The sequence below is a fragment of the Suncus etruscus genome, chromosome 5 (assembly GCF_024139225.1).
Source record: "Suncus etruscus isolate mSunEtr1 chromosome 5, mSunEtr1.pri.cur, whole genome shotgun sequence".
In the NCBI taxonomy this organism is placed as follows: Eukaryota; Metazoa; Chordata; class Mammalia; order Eulipotyphla; family Soricidae; genus Suncus; species Suncus etruscus.
Genome location: NC_064852.1, coordinates 31,793,808 through 31,814,180, shown reverse-complemented (window position 1 = coordinate 31,814,180; position 20,373 = coordinate 31,793,808). Strand labels below are relative to the sequence as shown.

General features: G+C 38.1%; 1 protein-coding gene across 5 annotated transcripts in view; it reads right to left on the bottom strand.

Moving 5' to 3' along the window:
- The window catches only part of R3HDM1 (R3H domain containing 1), a 174,451-nt gene that overhangs the window by 21,633 nt on the left and 132,445 nt on the right, over positions 1 to 20,373 (bottom strand). For all 5 annotated transcript variants that reach the window (XM_049773605.1, XM_049773607.1, XM_049773608.1 and 2 more), the window contains 2 exons: positions 4,739 to 4,893; positions 1,621 to 1,772 (listed from right to left, as the gene is read on the bottom strand). In XM_049773605.1, the coding sequence (XP_049629562.1) occupies positions 1,621 to 1,772; positions 4,739 to 4,893 (307 nt within the window). The remainder of the gene's footprint in view (positions 1 to 1,620; positions 1,773 to 4,738; positions 4,894 to 20,373) is intronic.

Here is a 20,373-nt window from a genome sequence, read left to right as displayed (position 1 = left end):
CAGACTGTTGGAGGGCCAGATTATAGTAAAAACAAAAATTATGAACAAATTTCTATGCACACTGCATATATCTTATTTAGAAGTGAAGAAACAAAATGGGAATAAATACAATATGTGGCCCGTGGGCCGTAGTTTGAAGACCCCTGGATTCTGTGCTTGTCGATTCCATATGTATCCATCCTGTTTGCTTTCATTATCTATCTTCACATAGATGGTTAATAGATAATAAGTAGAAATGTATTTACATAGTGGGTTGTAATAGTATTCTATGATTTCATATATGTGCATATAAAATTGTATGCTAAATACTTATTTAAAATGCTTTTTTTTTTGTTTTTGTTTTGTTTTTCTGGGCCACACCCGGTGATGCTCAGGAGTTACGCCTGGCTATGCACTCAGAAATTGCTCCTGGCTTGGAGAAACAAATGGGAGGCCAGGGGATTGAACTGAGGTCTGTCCTAGGCTAGAGCCAGCAAGGCAGATGCCTTAACGCTCTGCGCCACCGCTCTGGCTCCTAAAATGCTTTATTTTTTATTTTTGGTTTTTGGGCCACATCCGATGACACCCAAGGGTTACTCCTGGTGATGCATCCAGAAATTGCTCCTGGCTTGGGGGACCATATGGGATGCTGGGGAATCGAACCACAGTCCGTCCTAGCCTAGCATGGGCAAGGCATATATCTTACTGCTGGCGCCATGGCTCGAGCCCCTAAAGTGCTTTATTTTATTATTTCTGTTTGTTACTTCTTTGAGGAATACCACAGATTTTCTGTACTTCCTTCTCATATACAGTTGGATCTGAGAGTGGTAACCAAAGTTGTCTCATGAGTTCACAAACACTTGAAAACCTGCTCTTACTTTTGTTGTCTTTTATGTAATACAGTACATGTACTGATTTTGCAGCTTGTATACTGCTGGAACTGTGGTAAGCAAAGTTGTTTCATGACGACACAACACTTGAAGACCTATTCTTTTGTTGTCTTTTATGTAATACAGTACAGGTACTGTTTCTGCAGCAAGGCTTGAATTGGGATTTTCTATTACTTAGATACAGGGGTCTCAAACTTGCGGCGGGCTGCAAACGGCCCTCCGTACAACATTTTGTGGCCCTGCCCTAGAGGAATCTTTTTTTGTTTGTTTGTTTTAGTTGTTTGGGTCACACACCCCAATGTTCAAGGCTTACTACTGACTTTGCACTCAAGGATCACCCCGACTTTGCCTCCTGCAGTCCCCAGGTAAATTGAGTTTGAGACCCCTGACTTAGAACCAAAAATTGATTAATAAACGGAACGTTGTCCAAATAAAACCCTCTCAAAACCAAAAGAATAGTAACAAAGGAGGGTGGGGTTAAAAAATAAAAGAATGGTAACAGAGGCTGGTGAGACAGTACAATGGGTAGAGTGTTTGCTGTACATGTGATTGACCTGGGTTTGATCTCCAGCATTTTATATGATCCTGAGCACACAGCCAGGAGTAATTCCTGAGTGCAGAGCCAGGATTAATTCCTATGCTCTCAGGTGTGTCCTAAAAACCAAAGACAAAACCAAAAAGCCAAAACTAGTAACAGACCACATATTAATAAATGTTAAGTTACAGAATCAAGTTTCTCAGTCATACTCACCTTAAATTATTTTGCTGGCCAGGTGGAATGACACTATAATAAATTGGCATTCCAGTTGCAGGTATAGATCCTTGATTAGACTGATTAGGGAACATAATAGCCTGTTGATATGTCTGTTGGACAATTCCTTGAGAACCTTGAGGCAGTGAAACCTAAAATTTGAAGGACAATTGAAAGATAAAAGAATTAAAAAAAATCCTAAAAATATTAATGACTTTATTTAGTAAAATCTTCCAGCTATGAACACTTAGGAATAAGCTAAAACTAATAGTATAGCACTTTATTTCTATGCTCTTTCCAGTTTTTTTGTTTTGGGCTAGCAATTTATCATGTATGCAGCATGTAATATTCATTGATTATTGAAGAAAGGTAAGACTTATAGCTCTATTTAGAAGGTATTTAAAAAAGAAGCTCAGGGCTGGAGCAATAGATAGTATAGCTGGTAGAGAAACTGTCTTGCAAGTACCCACAAGAGCTCACTTCCAGAACCACATATGGTTCCGTGCTAGAAGTGATTCCTGATCTCAAAAGAATTAAGTCCTGAGCACTGCCAGTATGTGACTAACCTGGGTTTGATCCCTGCCATCCCAAATGGTCACCCAAGCTTACCAGGAGTGACTCCTCAACTAAGAGCCAGGAGTGATCCCTGAGCAATACCAGATAAGGCCCAATTAAAAAAAAAAAAAAAAAAAAAAAAAAAAGAATGTTTGAAATGAAACTAGGTATGTAAAAGTAATAGTTTACCTCAGGCAGAATGAACAAAGTTCAGATTGGATTGAATGAGACTGAAAAAGAGTGACCTTTGGAGTTAAATATTTTTAGACAGGATATTGGTTCCATGATTTTCCTCTCTGTGATACTGAGTGAATGACTTAACTAATCTCATGTTCCTTCCATCTTAGGAGATATTATTTCCATTATAATTCATTTACATGATCTAGCACAATAGGCATACAATGCACAGTGGATCTCTCAATTATCTCTTTCCAATTTTTTTTTTTGGTTTTTGGGCCACACCCGGTAACGCTCAGGGGTTACTCCTGGCTATATGCTCAGAAGTTGCTTCTGGCTTGGGGGACGACCATATGGGACACCGGGGGATCGAACCACGGTCCGTCCAAGGCTAGCGCAGGCAAGGCAGGCACCTTACCTCTAGCGCCACCGCCCGGCCCCCAATTTTTTTTTTTTTTTAATTTTTGGGCCATCCCTGGCAGTGGTCAGGGGTTACTACTTGCAGGCTTGGGGGACCATATAGGATGCCAGAAATTGAACTGGGGTCCGTCCCGGGTCAACTGCGTGCAAGGCAAATGCCCTACTGCTGTGCTATTGTTCCAACCCCTCAATTATCTCTTTTCTACACTATCTATAAAGAAATCTCAAGGGCATAATGGATTCTTTAACTTCCTATTTCAGATCTACAATTTCTAAAATAGAAACCGCGTAGACATAATGGGATCACAATTTACAAATGTGCCAAAATGATAGTTAGGGTATAGCAATTTTTGTAAATAAAGCTAGTATAAAAGCTTCTGGGGATTATGATGATAAGTTAGCAATGAAAACAATAGTAACAACAGAGATGATAACGAGAGTTAACATTACTGAGCACTTCCTACAATTTATCACATTCTGTTCTAAGAATGTTTTGTGTATAAGTGCATTAAGTATTCCTACCTAACAGCTCTTAAAAGGCTTTTTTGCCTGATTGTTTTGGGAGCACCATTGGCTCTAAGAAGGTACTTTTAGCATTCCTGTTTTACATAGGGAAACTGAGGTTATGTAATTCATCTAAGGTTGTATAGCTGGTAAGTAGTAAAGTAAGGATTTGCTACTCTTTGGCTCTGGCCTCAATTCTTTAGCCATTTTAGTATTCTATAAACCTGGGTTCTAAGATTTATGAATAAACAATTAACTTCTAAGTCTTGCTAACAATATATTTTTGAAAATCTACCGTTTATTTCAAAATACATGATATTTCATAATCACTTTCCATTTAGCTCAACAGAAATACATGATTTTATTTAAACATCTCTGAGAATGCAATATATTTCATTTCAGCTTTTTGTCTACTAGGGTAGCATAACATGCAGATTATAATTTCTGATTGCATCTATTTATATATGTAAGGAAGATCTAGAAGAACTGACAGCTTCATTTTGATGATCCAAAATGACAGAAAAACAGCACTTGATAAAGCACAGCCACAGAACATACTCTATTAAGGACAAATTAGTTTTTTCTTTTTTCTTTTTGGTTTTTGGGTCACACCCGGTGGTGCTCAGGGGTTACTCCTGGCTGTCTGCTCAGAAATAGCTCCTGGCAGGCACAGGGGACCATATGGGACACCGGGATTCGAACCAACCACCTTTGGTCCTGGATCGGCTGCTTGCAAGGCAAACGCCGCTGTGCTATCTCTCCGGGCCCCAAATTAGTTTTTTCAAGTTTATTTTTTAGATTATTGTTATTAGGATTACCTACTCAAAATAGCAGGAATTCATGCATATGTGGACTACATGAACCATATTCTTTTTTTTGTTTGTTTGTTTTTTGTTTTTGGTTTTTGGGTCACACCCGGCGGTGCTCAGGGGTTACTCCTGGCTGTCTGCTCAGAAATAGCTCCTGGCAGGCAAAGGGGACCATATGGGACACCGGGATTCGAACCAACCACCTTAGGTCCTGGATCAGCTGCTTGCAAGGCAAACACCGCTGTGCTATCTCTCCGGGCCCGTCATGAACCATATTCTATAAACATTGATTTATAGCTGTGTATTCTCATTATTTCAAATACCCATTTCCACCCCTATTTTGTCTCCGTTTTGCCTCTCCTTTCTAAGGAGTTGAATAATAGGAAATTTATTTACATAAAAGACTATTTATTTATATAAATTATTATCTATTCACAGATACAATTATATATGATAATACATAATTATAATTATATATAAAATTCTTATTTATATAAACAATCCCATAAAATTTATTTGCTAACATCAATGTACTTAACAAAGTAAACAGCATTCTTCCGTTACTAAAAGAAGAAGAGAGAAGACGCACTGCAACTATCTACACATTTCATTCATTCCAAATCATGTCTATATTGTGAACAGTGACAACATACCTGATATGATGGCACTGAAGGATAGGGAATAACCACTCCTGGAATCTGATTTCCAATGCTGTTGGGTTGGCCACCAACAAGACTCTGATTCTGGGATTGCTGAACTCCAATTATTCCTTGGTAGTTTTGCTGCTGGTTGGGCACAACTTGATAACCTGTAATGGCACAATGAGTTAAATCCTGCTCTAAATTTATTACATCTAGAAAGGTGTTCTTAAAAAAGCATTTTTTTAAGCACCCCCCCAAAAAAGCATTTTGTGTTTTTCTAAAATGACAAATTTTATTTAAATAGTGAATCTGAAAGCTGTGAAAGCTAATATTAGAAAGATATCCAAGAAGGTAGTGCAAAATGCTAGAATGCCACAACAGCAGGGCTTCAGGTTTGATCCCTGGAACTGCATGCATGAGCTCCCATACACTGTGGGATATGTGCAACACTGGTGACCCTCAGTACTGCTGGGAAGGACCAAAAGCAAACAAACAATATAAAGTCTACTATGTAGGTAATCTAAGTTAGCTACAACCTCTTTTCTTTTTAATTGTTGGGTCACACCTGGCAGCACTCAGGGTTCCTTCTGGCTCAGCACTCAGAAACCACTCCTGGCAGGCTGGGACCATATGAAATGCTGGGGGTTGAACCTCAGTGGGCTGCGTGCAAGGCAAACACCCTACCATCTGTGCTATCACTTGACCCCTCTTTTCTTCGATAAAAATAATTTTTTTTTTTTTGTTCTGGCTGTGCTCAGGGATTTCTCTTGGCTCTGCATTCAGGGATCACTCCTGATAAATTTAGAGGACCAGATGGGGTATCGAACCTTAAGTCAGTTGCATGCAAGGTCAATGCCCTACCTGCCGTATTATCACTCCAGTCGCTAAAAATATAATTTAAATAAAATTTATGCAGAATTTCCTTTGCATTAAGTTCATTAAGTTGCATTACATTCATAAGGTTATAAACTTTATTTACACAGGCGAACTATTTGCTTAGAGTATGTTACAATCTATTATGAGAAATGGTTTCTGGGAAGGTTACATTATTGCTCCCTTTTGTAAATGCAGAAGCAGTATGACCAGAAAGTAGGCCCAGTTTAGCCTCCCTGTGGTAGGCTACTATTGTAAAATGGTTGCAGTTTTGAAAGATCATGCATATTGTTACAAATTGTTTCCTTCAACCCAAGTACTCAAAAACACCAGTGAATAAAGAAACCATGATACATCTATATGATGAAATACTACACAGCTGTTAGGAAAAATGAAGTCATGAAACTTGCTTATACATGGATGGTTATGGAGCCTATTATGCGGAGCAAAATGAATCAGAGGAAGAGGGATAGACATAGCATGACTGCACATAGAAGATAGTATGCTAGTAACATTCAAAGACTATAATAGAGGAGAGGGCCAAGAAAATCAGTCCATGGTAGGAAGCTTGCCACAGATAGCAGGGGAGAGCAGTTAGGGGAGAAAAGGGACCACTATGACAATGATAGTGAGAATGATCAACCTGCATAAGAACTGGGTGCTCAAAGGACGTAAAGTGATACAGAATGATACCCCATTCAGTAGCAATATTGGGAACCAGTGTCTAAGAGAAAAAAAGAAGAGAGAAATGAAAAATATCTGCCACAGAGGCAGATTGGGGGAGTAGGGGAAGGAAGTGGAGACACTGATGTCTGGGAGTGCACTGGTGAAAGGATGGGTATTGCACTTTGTATGACTGAAAATCAATCATGAACAACCTTGTAACTGTGTATCTCATGGTATTTCAATTAAGTGGTTTCTTTTTTTTTGGGAATAGTGGGGAGTCCACTACTGACACTATTGGGGGATCATACAGTACTGAGAACGAAACTCCCAGGGCTCCTATATATAAAGGCTGGGCCCCAACCCTTGAAGCCTAGGCACCTAGATTTCACATGCATTTCTTTTTTTTTGGGGGGGGGAGGGGTTTACACATGGTGGCGCTCAGGGGTTACTCCTGGCTCTGTGCTCAGAAATCACTCCTGGCAAGGGGCTGGAGTGATAGCACAGTGGTAGGGTATTCACCTTGCATGTGGTTGATCCAGGACAGACCTTGGTTTGATCCCCATCTTCTCATATGGTCAAAAAAACCAGGAGAAATTTCTGAGCGCATAGCTGAGAGTCAGTGGGTGTGGCCCAAAAATAAAAATAAAAATAAATCGCTCTGGCAGGCACAGGGACTGTATAGGACACCGGGTTTCAAACCACCATCTGTCCTGGGCCAGCTGCATACAAGGCAAACGCCCTACTGCTGTGCTCTCTCTCTGACCCCTTACTTGTAATATTAAGGTTGCGTGACAAAAAAAGTCTCTCACACACGTATATACTCATGTTCCCTCTCTCCACAATGCTTGGGAATGATCTAAAGTCACACATGCAAAGTATGAACCCCACTCCAAGATAAAGGTTCTTAAGAGATAAGTAATAATCTACTCAACGTTAGCAACTCAACTAAGGGGCAATTCTTTTTTCAGCTAAATACACTGTTGATAATTCAAGTTAAATTAAACTAACACAATAAATGCTGAGCAGTAAGAACTGTTTCTTTCTGTCTCCAACTCCTAAGAGAACTTCTTCAAATAAACTAATTAGCTCAGTACTCCAATAAATTACTAGAAACAAAAACCATTGTTAATAGAAAATAGTTAACCATCTAGCTTCAGGAAAATGAAAAGTTTCTCCAAAGATGAACCAAACTACAGTACTGTCTTAATAAACTTCCACAACTACAGGCCAGTGAAATGATCACCAATTTTTATTTCTACCAAATAAAAGAAAAATGGCAACCATCTCATATCAGATATTCATTGTAGACCACAGGATCACTGTAATTGTCTGAAAGACTCATTCTATTAAAAAATAAAATAAATAATACCTGGCATTATCTTCTCTAAGATATAAATACAAGGGATATCTGGTAACTATGCAACATATTAACAAGAAAGTAAAAATGCAGTGACAAAGAATTTCTTAAGATTAAAGTATTATTTCTGACTTATTTCACTCAGCATAATAGATTCCATGTACATCCATGTATAGGAAAATTTCATGACTTCATCTCTCCTGACAGCTGCATAATAAGTCAGAGAGAGAGAGAAAAACGCAGAATGGTCTCACACATTTATGGGTTTTAAGAAAAATGAAAGACATTCTTGCAATAATAACTTTCAGACACAAAAGAGAAAAGAGCTGGAAGTTCCAGCTCACCTCAGGAAGCTCATCACAAAGAGTGATGAGTTTAGTTGGATAAATAACTACATTTTGAACTGTCCTAATAATGAGAATGTATGAGGGAAATTGAGAACCTGTTTAGAGTACAGGCAGGGGTCGGGTGGGGAGGAGGGAGACTTGGGACATTGGTGATGGGAATGTTGCACTGGTGATGGGTGGTGTTAAAAAAAAAAAAAGAAAAAGTATAAAAGATGCACTACAATTTAGGATTAACTGGTCTGTAAAAAAAAAAAAGATTAAAGTATTATTTATTTATTTATTTCATTTAATTTTATTTATTTGGGGGGGTGTTTAGGTCAACCTGGCAGCACTCAGGGGTTACTCCTGGCAGGCTTGGAGGACCATATGGGATGCTGGGATTCGAACCACCATCCTTCTGCATGCAAAGCAAACACCCTACATCTATGCTATCTCTCCAGCCCCAAGAATAAAGTATTTTTTAAAAAGATGCAATTTACTTGGTAAACTTTCTCCCTGTGAATTTCTAATAACATTTAATAGGTAGAAAGAAGACAAAAGACACTTGTCAACTGATAATCAACTGTATTTTCAATTTATCAAAAGAGAAATACTTCAAATTCATACCCTAAATTTACTGAACCATCAAAACAAACTGCCATTTCCACCCTCCAGAGCTGTGAAGAGTAGAAAAATAAATGAATGTGAACAAAAGACCTTTTGTTTGCTGGAAATGCTACCACTGAGCATTTATTTACATATTTATTTTCCTTTTGTTTTGCTTTTTTTTTGTGTGTGTGTGTGTGGTTTTTGGGTCGCACCTGGGAGTGCTCAGTGGGGGAACTCCTGGCTCCATGCTCAGAAATTGCTCCAGGCAGGCTAGGGGGACCATATGGGAAGTCGGATTTGAACTGATGACCTTCTGCATGAAAGGCAAATACCTTACACCCATGCTATCTCTCCAGCCCCTACATATTTATTTTCTAGCAACAAACTTTGAGTTCATCTTCGGACTGGGAAAATAATTTCTTACAATAAATGTGTAAGGAAAAGTACAAGAAAATATCACTTTTCTGCTCTATATAGAGAAATAAAGTAAGGATACAGACAATATTTAGTGGTTAAGACCCTGGTCACTAGAATATACAACTGAGAATACCAGTGTAGGGGTAGGGAAAGATAGGAGTGATAAGAACCGGAAGTGACACAGGTGCATTAGTGGAGGGTCTTAGCCACTTCAGATGTGGTGAGTTAAAAATTTTTTTGTTTTTGAACCACACTCAGTGACGCTCAGGGTTTACTCCTGGCTATGCACTCAGAAATCACCCACCATATGGGATGCCAGGGACTGAGTCATGGGCTATCCTAGGTTAGCCACGTGCAAGGCAAATGCCCTACCACTTGCGCCACTGCTCTGGCCCTGGTGAGGTAATTTTTATAAGAAACAAAAGTTAAAAATATTGTAAACAGTGATAAATAAACTTAAAAATATTAGTTGCCTGAAGTAAAAGAAGTGACTACCTGATAAATTTCACTGTAACATAATTTGACTTAAAATTTTTAAATAAAAAATGAAGTAACCCCTGAACTCTACCAGGTGTGACCCAAAAATAGTAGTTTCATGTTGGGTATCATTTGGACATCACATGATGAAATTTTGTTTTGTTTTGTTTTTGGGTCACACCCCAGCAGCTCAGGGGTTACTCCTGGCAAAAACAAAACAAAACAAAACAAAACCAAACCAAACCAGAAATCACTCCTGGCAGGCTCGGGGGACCATATGGAATGCTGGGATTTCAACCACTGATCTTCTGCATGCAAGGCAAAAACGCCTTACCTCCATGCTATCTCTCCAGCCCATAACATTTCTAGCATGATGAAATTTCTAACAGTAAATTTCTGATAGTATTTAAAATTCCTTATTTGAACTCAAGCTTCATTTATATCATGCCTATTAAAATATGACATAGTGTGACACAACATAAAATTCCAATCATTTACTCTGGCACCTGACTGGTCTTTATAGGGGGTGTGTGTGTGTGTGTGTGTGTGTGTGTGTGTGTGTGTGTGTGTGTGTGTGTGTGTGTGTGTGTGTGTGTGTGTGTGTGTGTGTGTGTGTGTGTGTGTGTGTGTGTGTGTGTGTGTGGTGGCTGGCTAACACAGGGCAGGAACATTGATACTATGGGTAAGGTGTTTGCCATACATGCACCAGACCTGGGCTTGATCTCTCTCCAGCATCCCATATGGTCCCCCAAGCACCTTGAGGAATGATTCCTGAGTCCAGAGCCAGGAGTAGCCTGAGCATTGATGAGTGTGGGAAATAAAAAAGATGAGTAAAACATGAACTGAATCTTTATAATTAAGGCAAATTTTTGCTGTGATTCCTTATAAAAAATGCAGTATAAAGAGGACCTAATGAAAACAAGAGGTAGAAATTAAACTTACTGGATATTTATGAATGCAGTAACAGAAAGAATATTCCAGTTAAAAAAAAGATAAAAAATGTTTGAGGAAAAGAGAACACCAAGTAGTTGAATATGGTAGCGAAAGATGAAGACAGAACAGAATACTAGCAGAATATTAAAGGTTTTAAAACTAAGAGTTGTGAGAATCATTAATAGGGATCATGTGTTACTCATCATTTTATTTTTGTTATTGTTGAACTGGAGAACTGAAAGATAAGCTAGCAGCACCTGGGGCCAAGCAGTGCTGCTACTGCTGTCTTGGGAACTGCTAGGGGGAGGACTCTATAACAAATATAATAAAATAACCCCCCTACCCATGTCAGTTATTTCACAATAACCCCAAAAGCAAACATTCAAGTAAACATTCCCTTAAGTAAAAGGGAAAACATTCTAAACAGAATGGGATTAAAACAATATATGTTTCTACACAAACTAGAATATATACCATTAGACTGAGAATGACTAGTGTCTTACTCTCCATATTTAGTAAGTTATTTCTGACAGCAAAGCTGAACTGAAGTTGTAAAGTAAAATGCTTATAATAAGGTTCAGTACATTTAGATTGCTTCTCATTAAAATAAAGCAATCCCATATAGATCGCCTCAGTTTAGAATCCATGGGTCACTCATTAAGCTTCTTGAAAAACAATAGTGTAGGGGCCAGAGCGATAGAACAGCGGGTAGGGCGCGTGACCTGAGTTCGGTCACTGGCATCCCACATCCCCTCTCCCCCCCCTCCCGTGCATGCCAGGAAGGCATCCTGAGCAAAGCTAGGAATAGCCCTTGAGCATAGCCGGGTGTGGTTAAAAAAAAAAAGACAAAACAACAACAACAACAACAACAAAAAAAAACAAAACAATAGTGTATACTTAAAGTTCATGTAATTATCTTCAAATCATTTATATAAGAACACAACACTTTCTAGCCTGACTTGCACGTGTAAGGACTAACAGAATGAAGATCTCTAGCCTGCTGGAAAGGACCATACTCAGGAATCTTGGCATCCCCAGGCCTCCTAAAGTTGCAGGCCTATTGCCCTATCAATGGTTGGCAAGCCATGGATCTCGAGCTACATGCGGCTCTTTACACTTTTTAATGCGGCTCTTCTGTGTGCCTGGCGGCCGCTCTAGGAGTCAGTACTCTGCTCCTAGCCTCTGTCAGTGCATGCCCTGTGTAGCTCTCAAAATAAATTTCAATCGTGGTTTTGGTGAGATTTGGCTCAGTTGAAAACAAAAGGTTGCCCATCACTGCCTAGATCCAGCTCATATGTGTTAAAAAGACAGAGGAGGGCCGGGCGGTGGCGCTGGAGGTAAGGTGCCTGCCTTGCCTGCGCTAGCCTAGGACGGACCGCGGTTCGACCCCCCGGCGTCCCATATGGTCCCCCAAGAAGCCAGGAGCAACTTCTGAGCGTCAAAGGGTGTGGCCCAAAAACAAAACAAACAAAAAACAAAAAAAAAAAAAAAAAAAAAAAAAAAAAAGACAGAGGAGCCTCAGCAAGAATTGTCAGCAGATCCACTTCCCATCCAGCTGAAAAGACAGTGCTGCTCAGCCATGGCCCAGAAGCCAGTTAGTAAATTTAGGGTTAGAAACTGAGGAACACCTGCCAGGACTCTTCTTGATCTCTTGATTTTGGAGAATGACAGGGTTTCCAGGACATGGTTTCTATCCATACACAGTGTAGGTGAATGTGAAATTGACTTTGGTATTGTTCTATCTAGATGTGTTAGAATGTATTCTTGGTCTACCATGTTGATTTCAAAGGTGCAAATCAGGGCCATATGTTTCCTTTTTTTTATGCTCCCTGATTTTCTTTCTTTCTTTTTTTTTTGTTTTTTTTTGGGCCACACCCAGTGGTGCTCAGGGGTTACTTCTGGCTATCTACTCAGAAATAGCTCCTGACAGGCACAGGGGACCATATGGGACGCTGGGATTTGAACCAACCACCTTAGGTCCTGGGTCGGCTGCTTGCAAGGCAAACACCACTGTGCAATCTCTCCGGCACCTGATTTTCTTTTTTTATTTATCAAATGACCAATGTTTCATTACTAATTATTTTATTTAAAAAACCCAACAAACACTGGTTTAATTTATAGCTACTACATAAAACTTGGAAGAATTTATTTGAACATTTCTTAAAAAGTGTAAACTGAACATTAAAACACATTTAAAAGAAAGGGACAGAGAATAGTACAGTGGGTAGAGCATTTGCATTGCACATGGCCTACCAGGGTTCCATCCCCAGTAGCCCATATGGTCCCCTGGGCTATATCAGGGGTGTGATTCCTGAGTGCAGAGCCAGGAGTAAACTTTGAGCACCATTGGGTATGACCCCTCTGCAAAAGTTTTTTCTTTTTTTTGGGGGGAGGGCAAGGATTGGGCACTAAAGGGTTACTCCTGGCTCTACACAGGTTTGGGGGATCATCTGGGATGCTTGGGATTAAACCTAGGTTGACTGCATGCAAGGCAAATGTCCTGTCCACCGTGCTATTGCTCCGGCCCCATAAAAGTTATATTTGGGTCATAGAAATAGCTTAAGAAGTAGACCACATGCCTAGCATCTTTGAGGCCTTGAATTTGACTCGTGATTATGAAAAATATTTTCTTGACATAGCCAGGAATATGCCTGGCTTGTATGAGGTTCTGTATTCAACCCCTGGCACCATATTGTTCCATAAACACTGTCAAGTGGTGGCCTAGTGAAGTCTTTCTTTTCTTTTTTCTTTTCTTTTCTTTTCCTTCCTTCCGGTGGCCTAGTGAAGTCTTTCTTTTCTTTTCTTCTTTTCTTTTCTTTTCTTTTCCTTCCTTCCTTCCTTCCTTCCTTCCTTCCTTCCTTCCTTCCTTCCTTCCTTCCTTCCTTCCTTCCTTCCTTCCTTCCTTCCTTCCTTCCTTCCTTCCCTCCCTCCCTCCCTCCCTCCCTCCCTCCCTCCCTTCCTTTCTTTGTTTTTTTTTTTTTTTTGCTTTTTGGGCCACACCCAGTGACACTCAGGGGTTACTCCTGGTTAGGCGCTCAGAAATTGCTCCTGGCTTGGGGAACCGCATGGGATTCTGGGGGATAGAACCGAGATCCGTCATAGGTTAGCCGTGTGGAAGGCAAGCACTACCACTCCTGCCCCTGAACACTTGCATTTAAAGAAAAATGCAAGTGACGGCGCTAATAAGATAGTGTTTTAGAATAAGCTATATCAGCTTCCCATATCTAGTCTGAAATTCAGTATAGATATAAAAGTTAACTCAATATTATTATGCTTTTACTTTGAAAAAGAAAAATCCTAAATTACCATTTATTGGATAGTTCACAAGTAATAGAATGTTACATTCTATTAGTAATAGTAAAAGAATGTTACATTCATTAGATTTCAGGCACAGTTGTAAGCATCTCCATTGGCTAACTCATTTTATGCTCATAATCTGAGTGTTTAGGAGTTATTCTTGGATCTGTGTTCATAAAATGCTCAATATCACTTGTTGAGGTCAGCTGCTTAATGTTTTTTTTTTTTTTTTTTTTTAGAACAGTCTTACTCTTTCAACTCTATCTAGCATTTGTCCCTGAGAAAAGTGAAATTTAGAATTGGACTGTTCTGTATAAATTCCAGTTACAACTAACAACTATTGAGCTTAAATGAGGTATAAGTCACTCTGAGCTTTTGTTTCTTCAACTCAAAAATAAATGTCATGAGGGGCTGGAGCAGTGGTGCAAGTGGTAAGGCTTTTGCCTTGCCTGTGCTAGCCTAGGAAGGACTGCGGTTCGATCCCTAGCGTCCCATATGGTCCCCCAAGCCAGAAGTGATTTCTGAGCTAGGAGTGATTTCTGAGCTAGGAGCACATAGCCAGGAGTAACCCCTGAGCATCATTGGGTGTGCCCCCTGCAAAATAAATATCAGAGTGCATCTATTTCAGAAGATTATGATCATAAAATGAGTAAAATGTAGATAAATAAAATAAATAAAATGTAGATACAGCTATACCTGAAACTTAATGAACATAACATTTATTAGTATTAACTCTATTACTTGTGGGTTATCCAATCCAGTCAGCCACATGCAAAAAAGCAAACTCAGACTTTTATCTAATTCTAATACAATGCACAAAGGTCAAATAAAAATGGATTGAAGACCTTGATATCAGACTCAAAACTATTAGGCAAAGAAGAAAATGTACCTAGAACTCTCCAAGAAACTGAAACTAAAGGCATTTTCAAGGAGAAACACCACTGTCCAAACAAGTGGAAGCAGCAGTTAACAGTGAATAACTACATTTACAACTACTATGACAAGAGTAGTGAATGAGAGAAATAGAATGCCTGTCTGGAGTACAGGCGGGGGGGGGGGGGGGCATTAGTGTTGAGAAGGTTGCACTGGTGAAGGGGGGGGTGTTCTTTTTTTTTTTTTTAATAACTGAAACCCAACTACAAATTATGTTTGTAATCCTGGTACTTAAATAGATATTATTAAAAAATTAAATTAAATTAAAAAACAACAAATGGGACTACATTAAACTAAGAAGCTTCTGCACCTCAAAGGAAAAAATATTGAGGACACAAAGGCTACTCACGGAATGACAGAAATTGCTGCAGGCTAACTTTGGTCTGCCAGATCTTGTGGACTGGCTCTTGAGTTCCGGATGCATTATAGGGCTTCTTTTGAGTCCTCTTTGAGGATAGAGTGGATACATGGACGACAGAATATGAAGAAATTGAGACCACACAGTGAATGTATGGGGAAACATGTTCTGGCAATTGTGAGTCACAACTTTAATCTCCATGCTAGGAGTATTTAAAGGAAAAAATGATAGTCTTAGGCACAAAAGGAATTTCTGCGTTGACAAAGAGCTAGAGTTTAGAAAAACAGAAACATTAGCAGCTGGCCTGTTAATATACATGAAAATCTGACTGGCTAGGCAGCTCAGGTGAAAAGGATCTATTTAAGAGGTCCTGAGTTAGAAAGGAAAAGTAGCATAACAAAAAGTAGGGAGTTGTCTGGCTGATATTTTCTGCAGGCTAGCAGTGAAAAACTGCTTTTGAGTAAATCAGTACCAGGTCAAAGAAATGTAAATTTTGTACCTGGCTAGGAGTGATGACTATAGCTAAGTTCCTGACAGAGAGAAGAAAATTGTCTTAGCTTTGATTTGGTACTGAGAATTCTCTGGCCAGAAGAATTTGTTTGAGGTCATATTTTGGCCTGTAAATATACAAGGGAGAAATAATATTTAAGCTAAATAATATGAAGGGAATGTAATGTCAGTGCCATGACATGAATTTCAGAAATATCTCTTCGGAAATTCCTCAACTCTCCACGTATGGGTAAATTTCCGCAGCAGGACTTTTGAGGAATCCTGTGGGTTTTTTTCAGTTCTCCATGCCAGAAAAATTCAGGAGATTTCATCTGGTGGGCCTTCTAAATTGCCCCTTTAATTGGAGATATAGAAATAATTATGGTGTAAACAAGAAATGATCACCCAATACCCATCAGATATCTAGATATACAAGGTACTGACAGAACTTAAGAAAAATCAAATCTAATCCCATCAAAAAATGGGGAGAAGAAATGAACAGACATTTCCTCAAAGAAGAAATACAGATGGCCAAAAGGCACATGAAAAATGCTCCACATAATGATCACCAGGGAGATGCAAAAACAAAACAAAACAAAAATGAGATACCATCTCACACCAGAGACTGGCACACATCACAAAGATCAAGAACAATCATTGGGGTCGGAGAGATAGCATAGAGGTAAGGCATTTATTTGTCTTAATTCCAGAAGAACGGTGGTTCAAATCCTGGCATCCCATATGGTCCCCGAGCCTGCCAGGAGCTATTTCTGAGCATAGAGCCAGGAGTAACCCTGAATGCTGCCAGGTGTGACCCGCAAACCAAAACCAAAACCAAACCAAACCAAACAAACCCCCCCCCCCAAAAAAAAACACCAAAAAAATAACAATCAGTGCAGGAGGGGATGTGGGGAGAAAGGAATTCTCATTCACTGCTTGTAGGAATGCCATCTAGTCCAGCCTTTATGGAAAACAACATGGCGATTTCTCAAAAAACCGGAAATTGAGCTCCCGTGTGATTCAGCTATACCACTCTTAGGGATATACCCTAGGAACAACAACAACAAAAACACTATACAAAAACAATACCCTCTGCACTCTTATCTTTATTGCAGTGCTATTAACAATAGCCAGAATCGAAAAGCAACCCACGTGCTTGACAACAGATGAGTGGCTAAAGAAATTGTGGTACATATATACAATGGAATACTATGCAGCTGTTAAGAAAAATGAATTCATGAAATTTGCCTATACATGACTGGACATGGAGACTATTATGCTAAGTGAAATGAGTCAGAGGGAGAGATAAGACACAGAATAGTCACACTCATCTGTGGGATATAAGCTATAAGACAGTGATAATAATACTCAGAGATAATAGACAAGAGGGCTGGAAGGACCCATGTTATGAAGCTTACTACGAAGAGTGGAGAGTGCAATTAGAGAAAAAACTACATTGATACTACCATGACAGTGAGAATGAGTGAAATAGAATGCCTGTTCTGAAGACAGAGAGTGGAGGAGGAAAATGGTGAACACCGATGGTGGTAAAGTTGTATTGGTGAAGGGTGGTGTTTACATTCTATAACTGAAACCCAGCTACAAACAGTTTTGTAACCAAGGTGCTAACAAAATTATTAAAACAGATGAACTTTTAATTTCTAAAAATTTAGATTAAAAAGATATTTATGAGAAATGGCTAAATAGAAACAAAGGTGCTAAGTTTATGGTGAAGAACAGAACTGAATATTCATTAGTGATCACATATTGCAAATAAAACGTTTTCAATTATGTATACCTAAAATTAAATTATTATGTGATGTTAAATTTTAAAGAGGGGAGTTCATTAACTGCAAGTTAATAAACCCAGTTTTCAGAAAAAAAATTTTTGCATTGTTTTGGAGTCAAACTTAGAGATATTTAGGGAAAGGGGAACTTCTTGTTGTGTTTGGATTACTATGTGGTACCAGGTTGAACCCAAGGCTTCTGGCAAGCACTTTTCTTTTTTTAGAATTACAGGGTCACACTTTAATTCCTGAATTTTACAGTTCTTCATTAATACTATCACATGTGTATATATATGGTATAAAACAAGTACAGTGTATTTTTAATATAGAATAAACATGTCAATAAAAAAACTACACTTCATATTTATATAAACAGCCCACTTTTTCCAAATAGCCAAAATTAAAATTAAGTACAAAATCTCAAAAATAGGGCAAATTGCTTCATTTAAGCTATTCCAGGAAAAATGGATCTATAGTACATTATAGAGTGAGTTGAAGACTTAGCTGGAATTACTATTTTTAGCTTTTGCTATTCCAATGTAGTCTTGGGGATGTTGTTCTCACTTTTGCACAATCATTATAAATGAACAAACTAACATTATAATATTTACCGTTAAGCTGTTCTAAAAATAACTCATTGCTTCCCTCAATTGTTTTAAACTTATTAATGTGCTTTTTTATTCCTTAAAAACAATAAGGCAGTTTTTTCATATTACACCCATGTTCGTGGAAAAACTTTTACGTACTGGACACTGACTCTCTGACACTATTGTAAACTCTTGGATCAAAATGACCTCTAAATGCTACTGAATTTCTTTGCAGTGTTTTTATAAATAATATTTTAAAATTTGCCTGCAGCTTTGAAGAAACAACTTAATAAAGTAGAAAGTTACTTTTTATTTTTTTTTTGAAAGTGACTTCTAAATGTCTTTCACAAAAGATTTTTACTTGTAGGAAGTTAAAAATATTTTGTTCAATCCACTCTCAGGTCTCTAGAGAAAATAATTTTGGGATACAATTGCAATTGATTCTTGGCATGTTATCTTTAAAAGTGCTGATTTTAAAGTGATATTAACAAAATTAATTTTGAATTCAAATTGTTTTTATCAAGAATACATATTAATTAAAATACATATTAAAATTTATTGGTGTATGGGGCCGGCGAGGTGGTGCTAGAGGTAAGGTGTCTGCCTTGCAAGTGCTAGCCAAGGAAAGATCGCGGTTCGATCCCCCGGTGTCCCATATGGTCCCCCAAGCCAGGGGCGATTTCTGAGCGCTTAGCCAGGAGTAACCCCTGAGCATCAAATGGGTGTGGCCCGAAAAACCAAAAAAAAAAAAAAATTATTGGTGTAGAAAACAAACATGTGCTTTAAATACAGGGTATACTTTCTCCCCAACTACTTATAGTTGAATTTCTGTTAAATCTTCAAAGAAATGGTTCCAAAAACTTAACTTCAATATTTATGATAGCGAAATTGGTTTACTATAAATTTTTTTCTAAAAGAGGCAGCTGAACAAAATAACAATATGACTAGCACCATAATACAAGTAATGTTATTGAGTTTGCAACTGAAGTTTTGTACTTATTTCTATTGTAGACATCCCCTGGACCAACTCCGCATTAATATTTTATCAACCTTGTCCCTCCCCCAAACCTGAGAGCTTCTTAGCTGAGAAACTATCTTCCAGACTTTGGGTGTTAGTTGATGTACTATTACTGTCTTTTGTTATTCCTTGTATAACTAAAGTTCAAGCGAGAAAGCTTTCTGATTCTGATTTTTCAGCTCTTGAACAGCTGCCATAGTCAAAGAATTTTATGATTAGCCTGTAATATTCTCTCCATGGTAGGAATTCCCCTATGTTTCTTTTGCCCATACTCCTAAGTAGTATGATATAACTTCTATTTAGATTTCATATGTATATAAGACAATTGCAAATTGGACGAGGAAACTCAAATGTTAACTTATTTCAGATCCCTTGAATTGTATCTCTTAGCTTGAGTATTTCCATGACAATTTCTATTATTTCTCTTAGAATTTTAGTGCTACTATTTTGCATCAAAGGCTGCTTTTGCTCAATATGTAAATCATTTTGCCACACTCCAGGTTTGCTTATAGATTAAGCAAAATTTTAATAAATTTTATTTTCATCTCCATAAAATTAAGTGTTCAATCAAGAATTCTAATTTGCAAAGAAATGATGATGACAATAAAAAGATATCCTAGAGTGCTGAAGTAATAGTTCAAACAACAACAACAAGAGAGTTCAAACTTAAACTAATAAGGTTAAGCCAGCTCTAACTTGGACACTGTATATAAGCAGCATGTTCTGTATCTTGGGTGGCGTTTTGGGAGCGCATGAGAAATAACGACTCTTTTCTGAATGGTTTTATGTTCATTTTTACATTCAATAGAAAAACTGGGCAGGAAGATGTCATGTCTGAGATATCATTTTTACGTCTATAATATCTAAAAAAAAGAATTAAAAAAATTTATGGTTTTATGTTCATTTTTACATTCAATAGAAAAACAGATTGGGCAGGAAGATGTCATGTCTGAGGTATCATTTTTACGTCTATAATATCTAAAAAAGGAATTAAAAAAATTTAACATGTGCTGCTCTTTATGACTGGTAAGTCAATAGAGCATTTGATGGGACAGGCACCTAAACTATTTTTCTAGAAGTTTGACTGTATAGTTCAATAATTACAACAAACTGCCCAGTAACTAGTTTAAGGTAGATAATTTTAGAGTTGAGTTAAAAGTTGCAAAATATTATGAATTATTTTGAATTATATAAATTTCTAAGAACTAAGGCAGCTGAAGATACCATAATAACAAGCAAAACCAGAAAATCTCAGTTGAAAAATACTTAAAAACAAGTAAAATAAATATCCACAATACCATTCCAATTAAACAGCCTTACTATTGCCTATGCAAAACAAAAATATTAATTTAGCATTAGCATAAAACAAAAGCTCACCTAATTATAGGCAAGCTTCACTTTGAGAAAAATATCAAAGATCTGGAAAAGGGGGAGAGGATTAAAGATTAGGAAGGATGAAGTAAAGTCCTATAGGTTTAAAAGACATGCTACATGAAGAGTCTTTACAGCATTCTGATAAT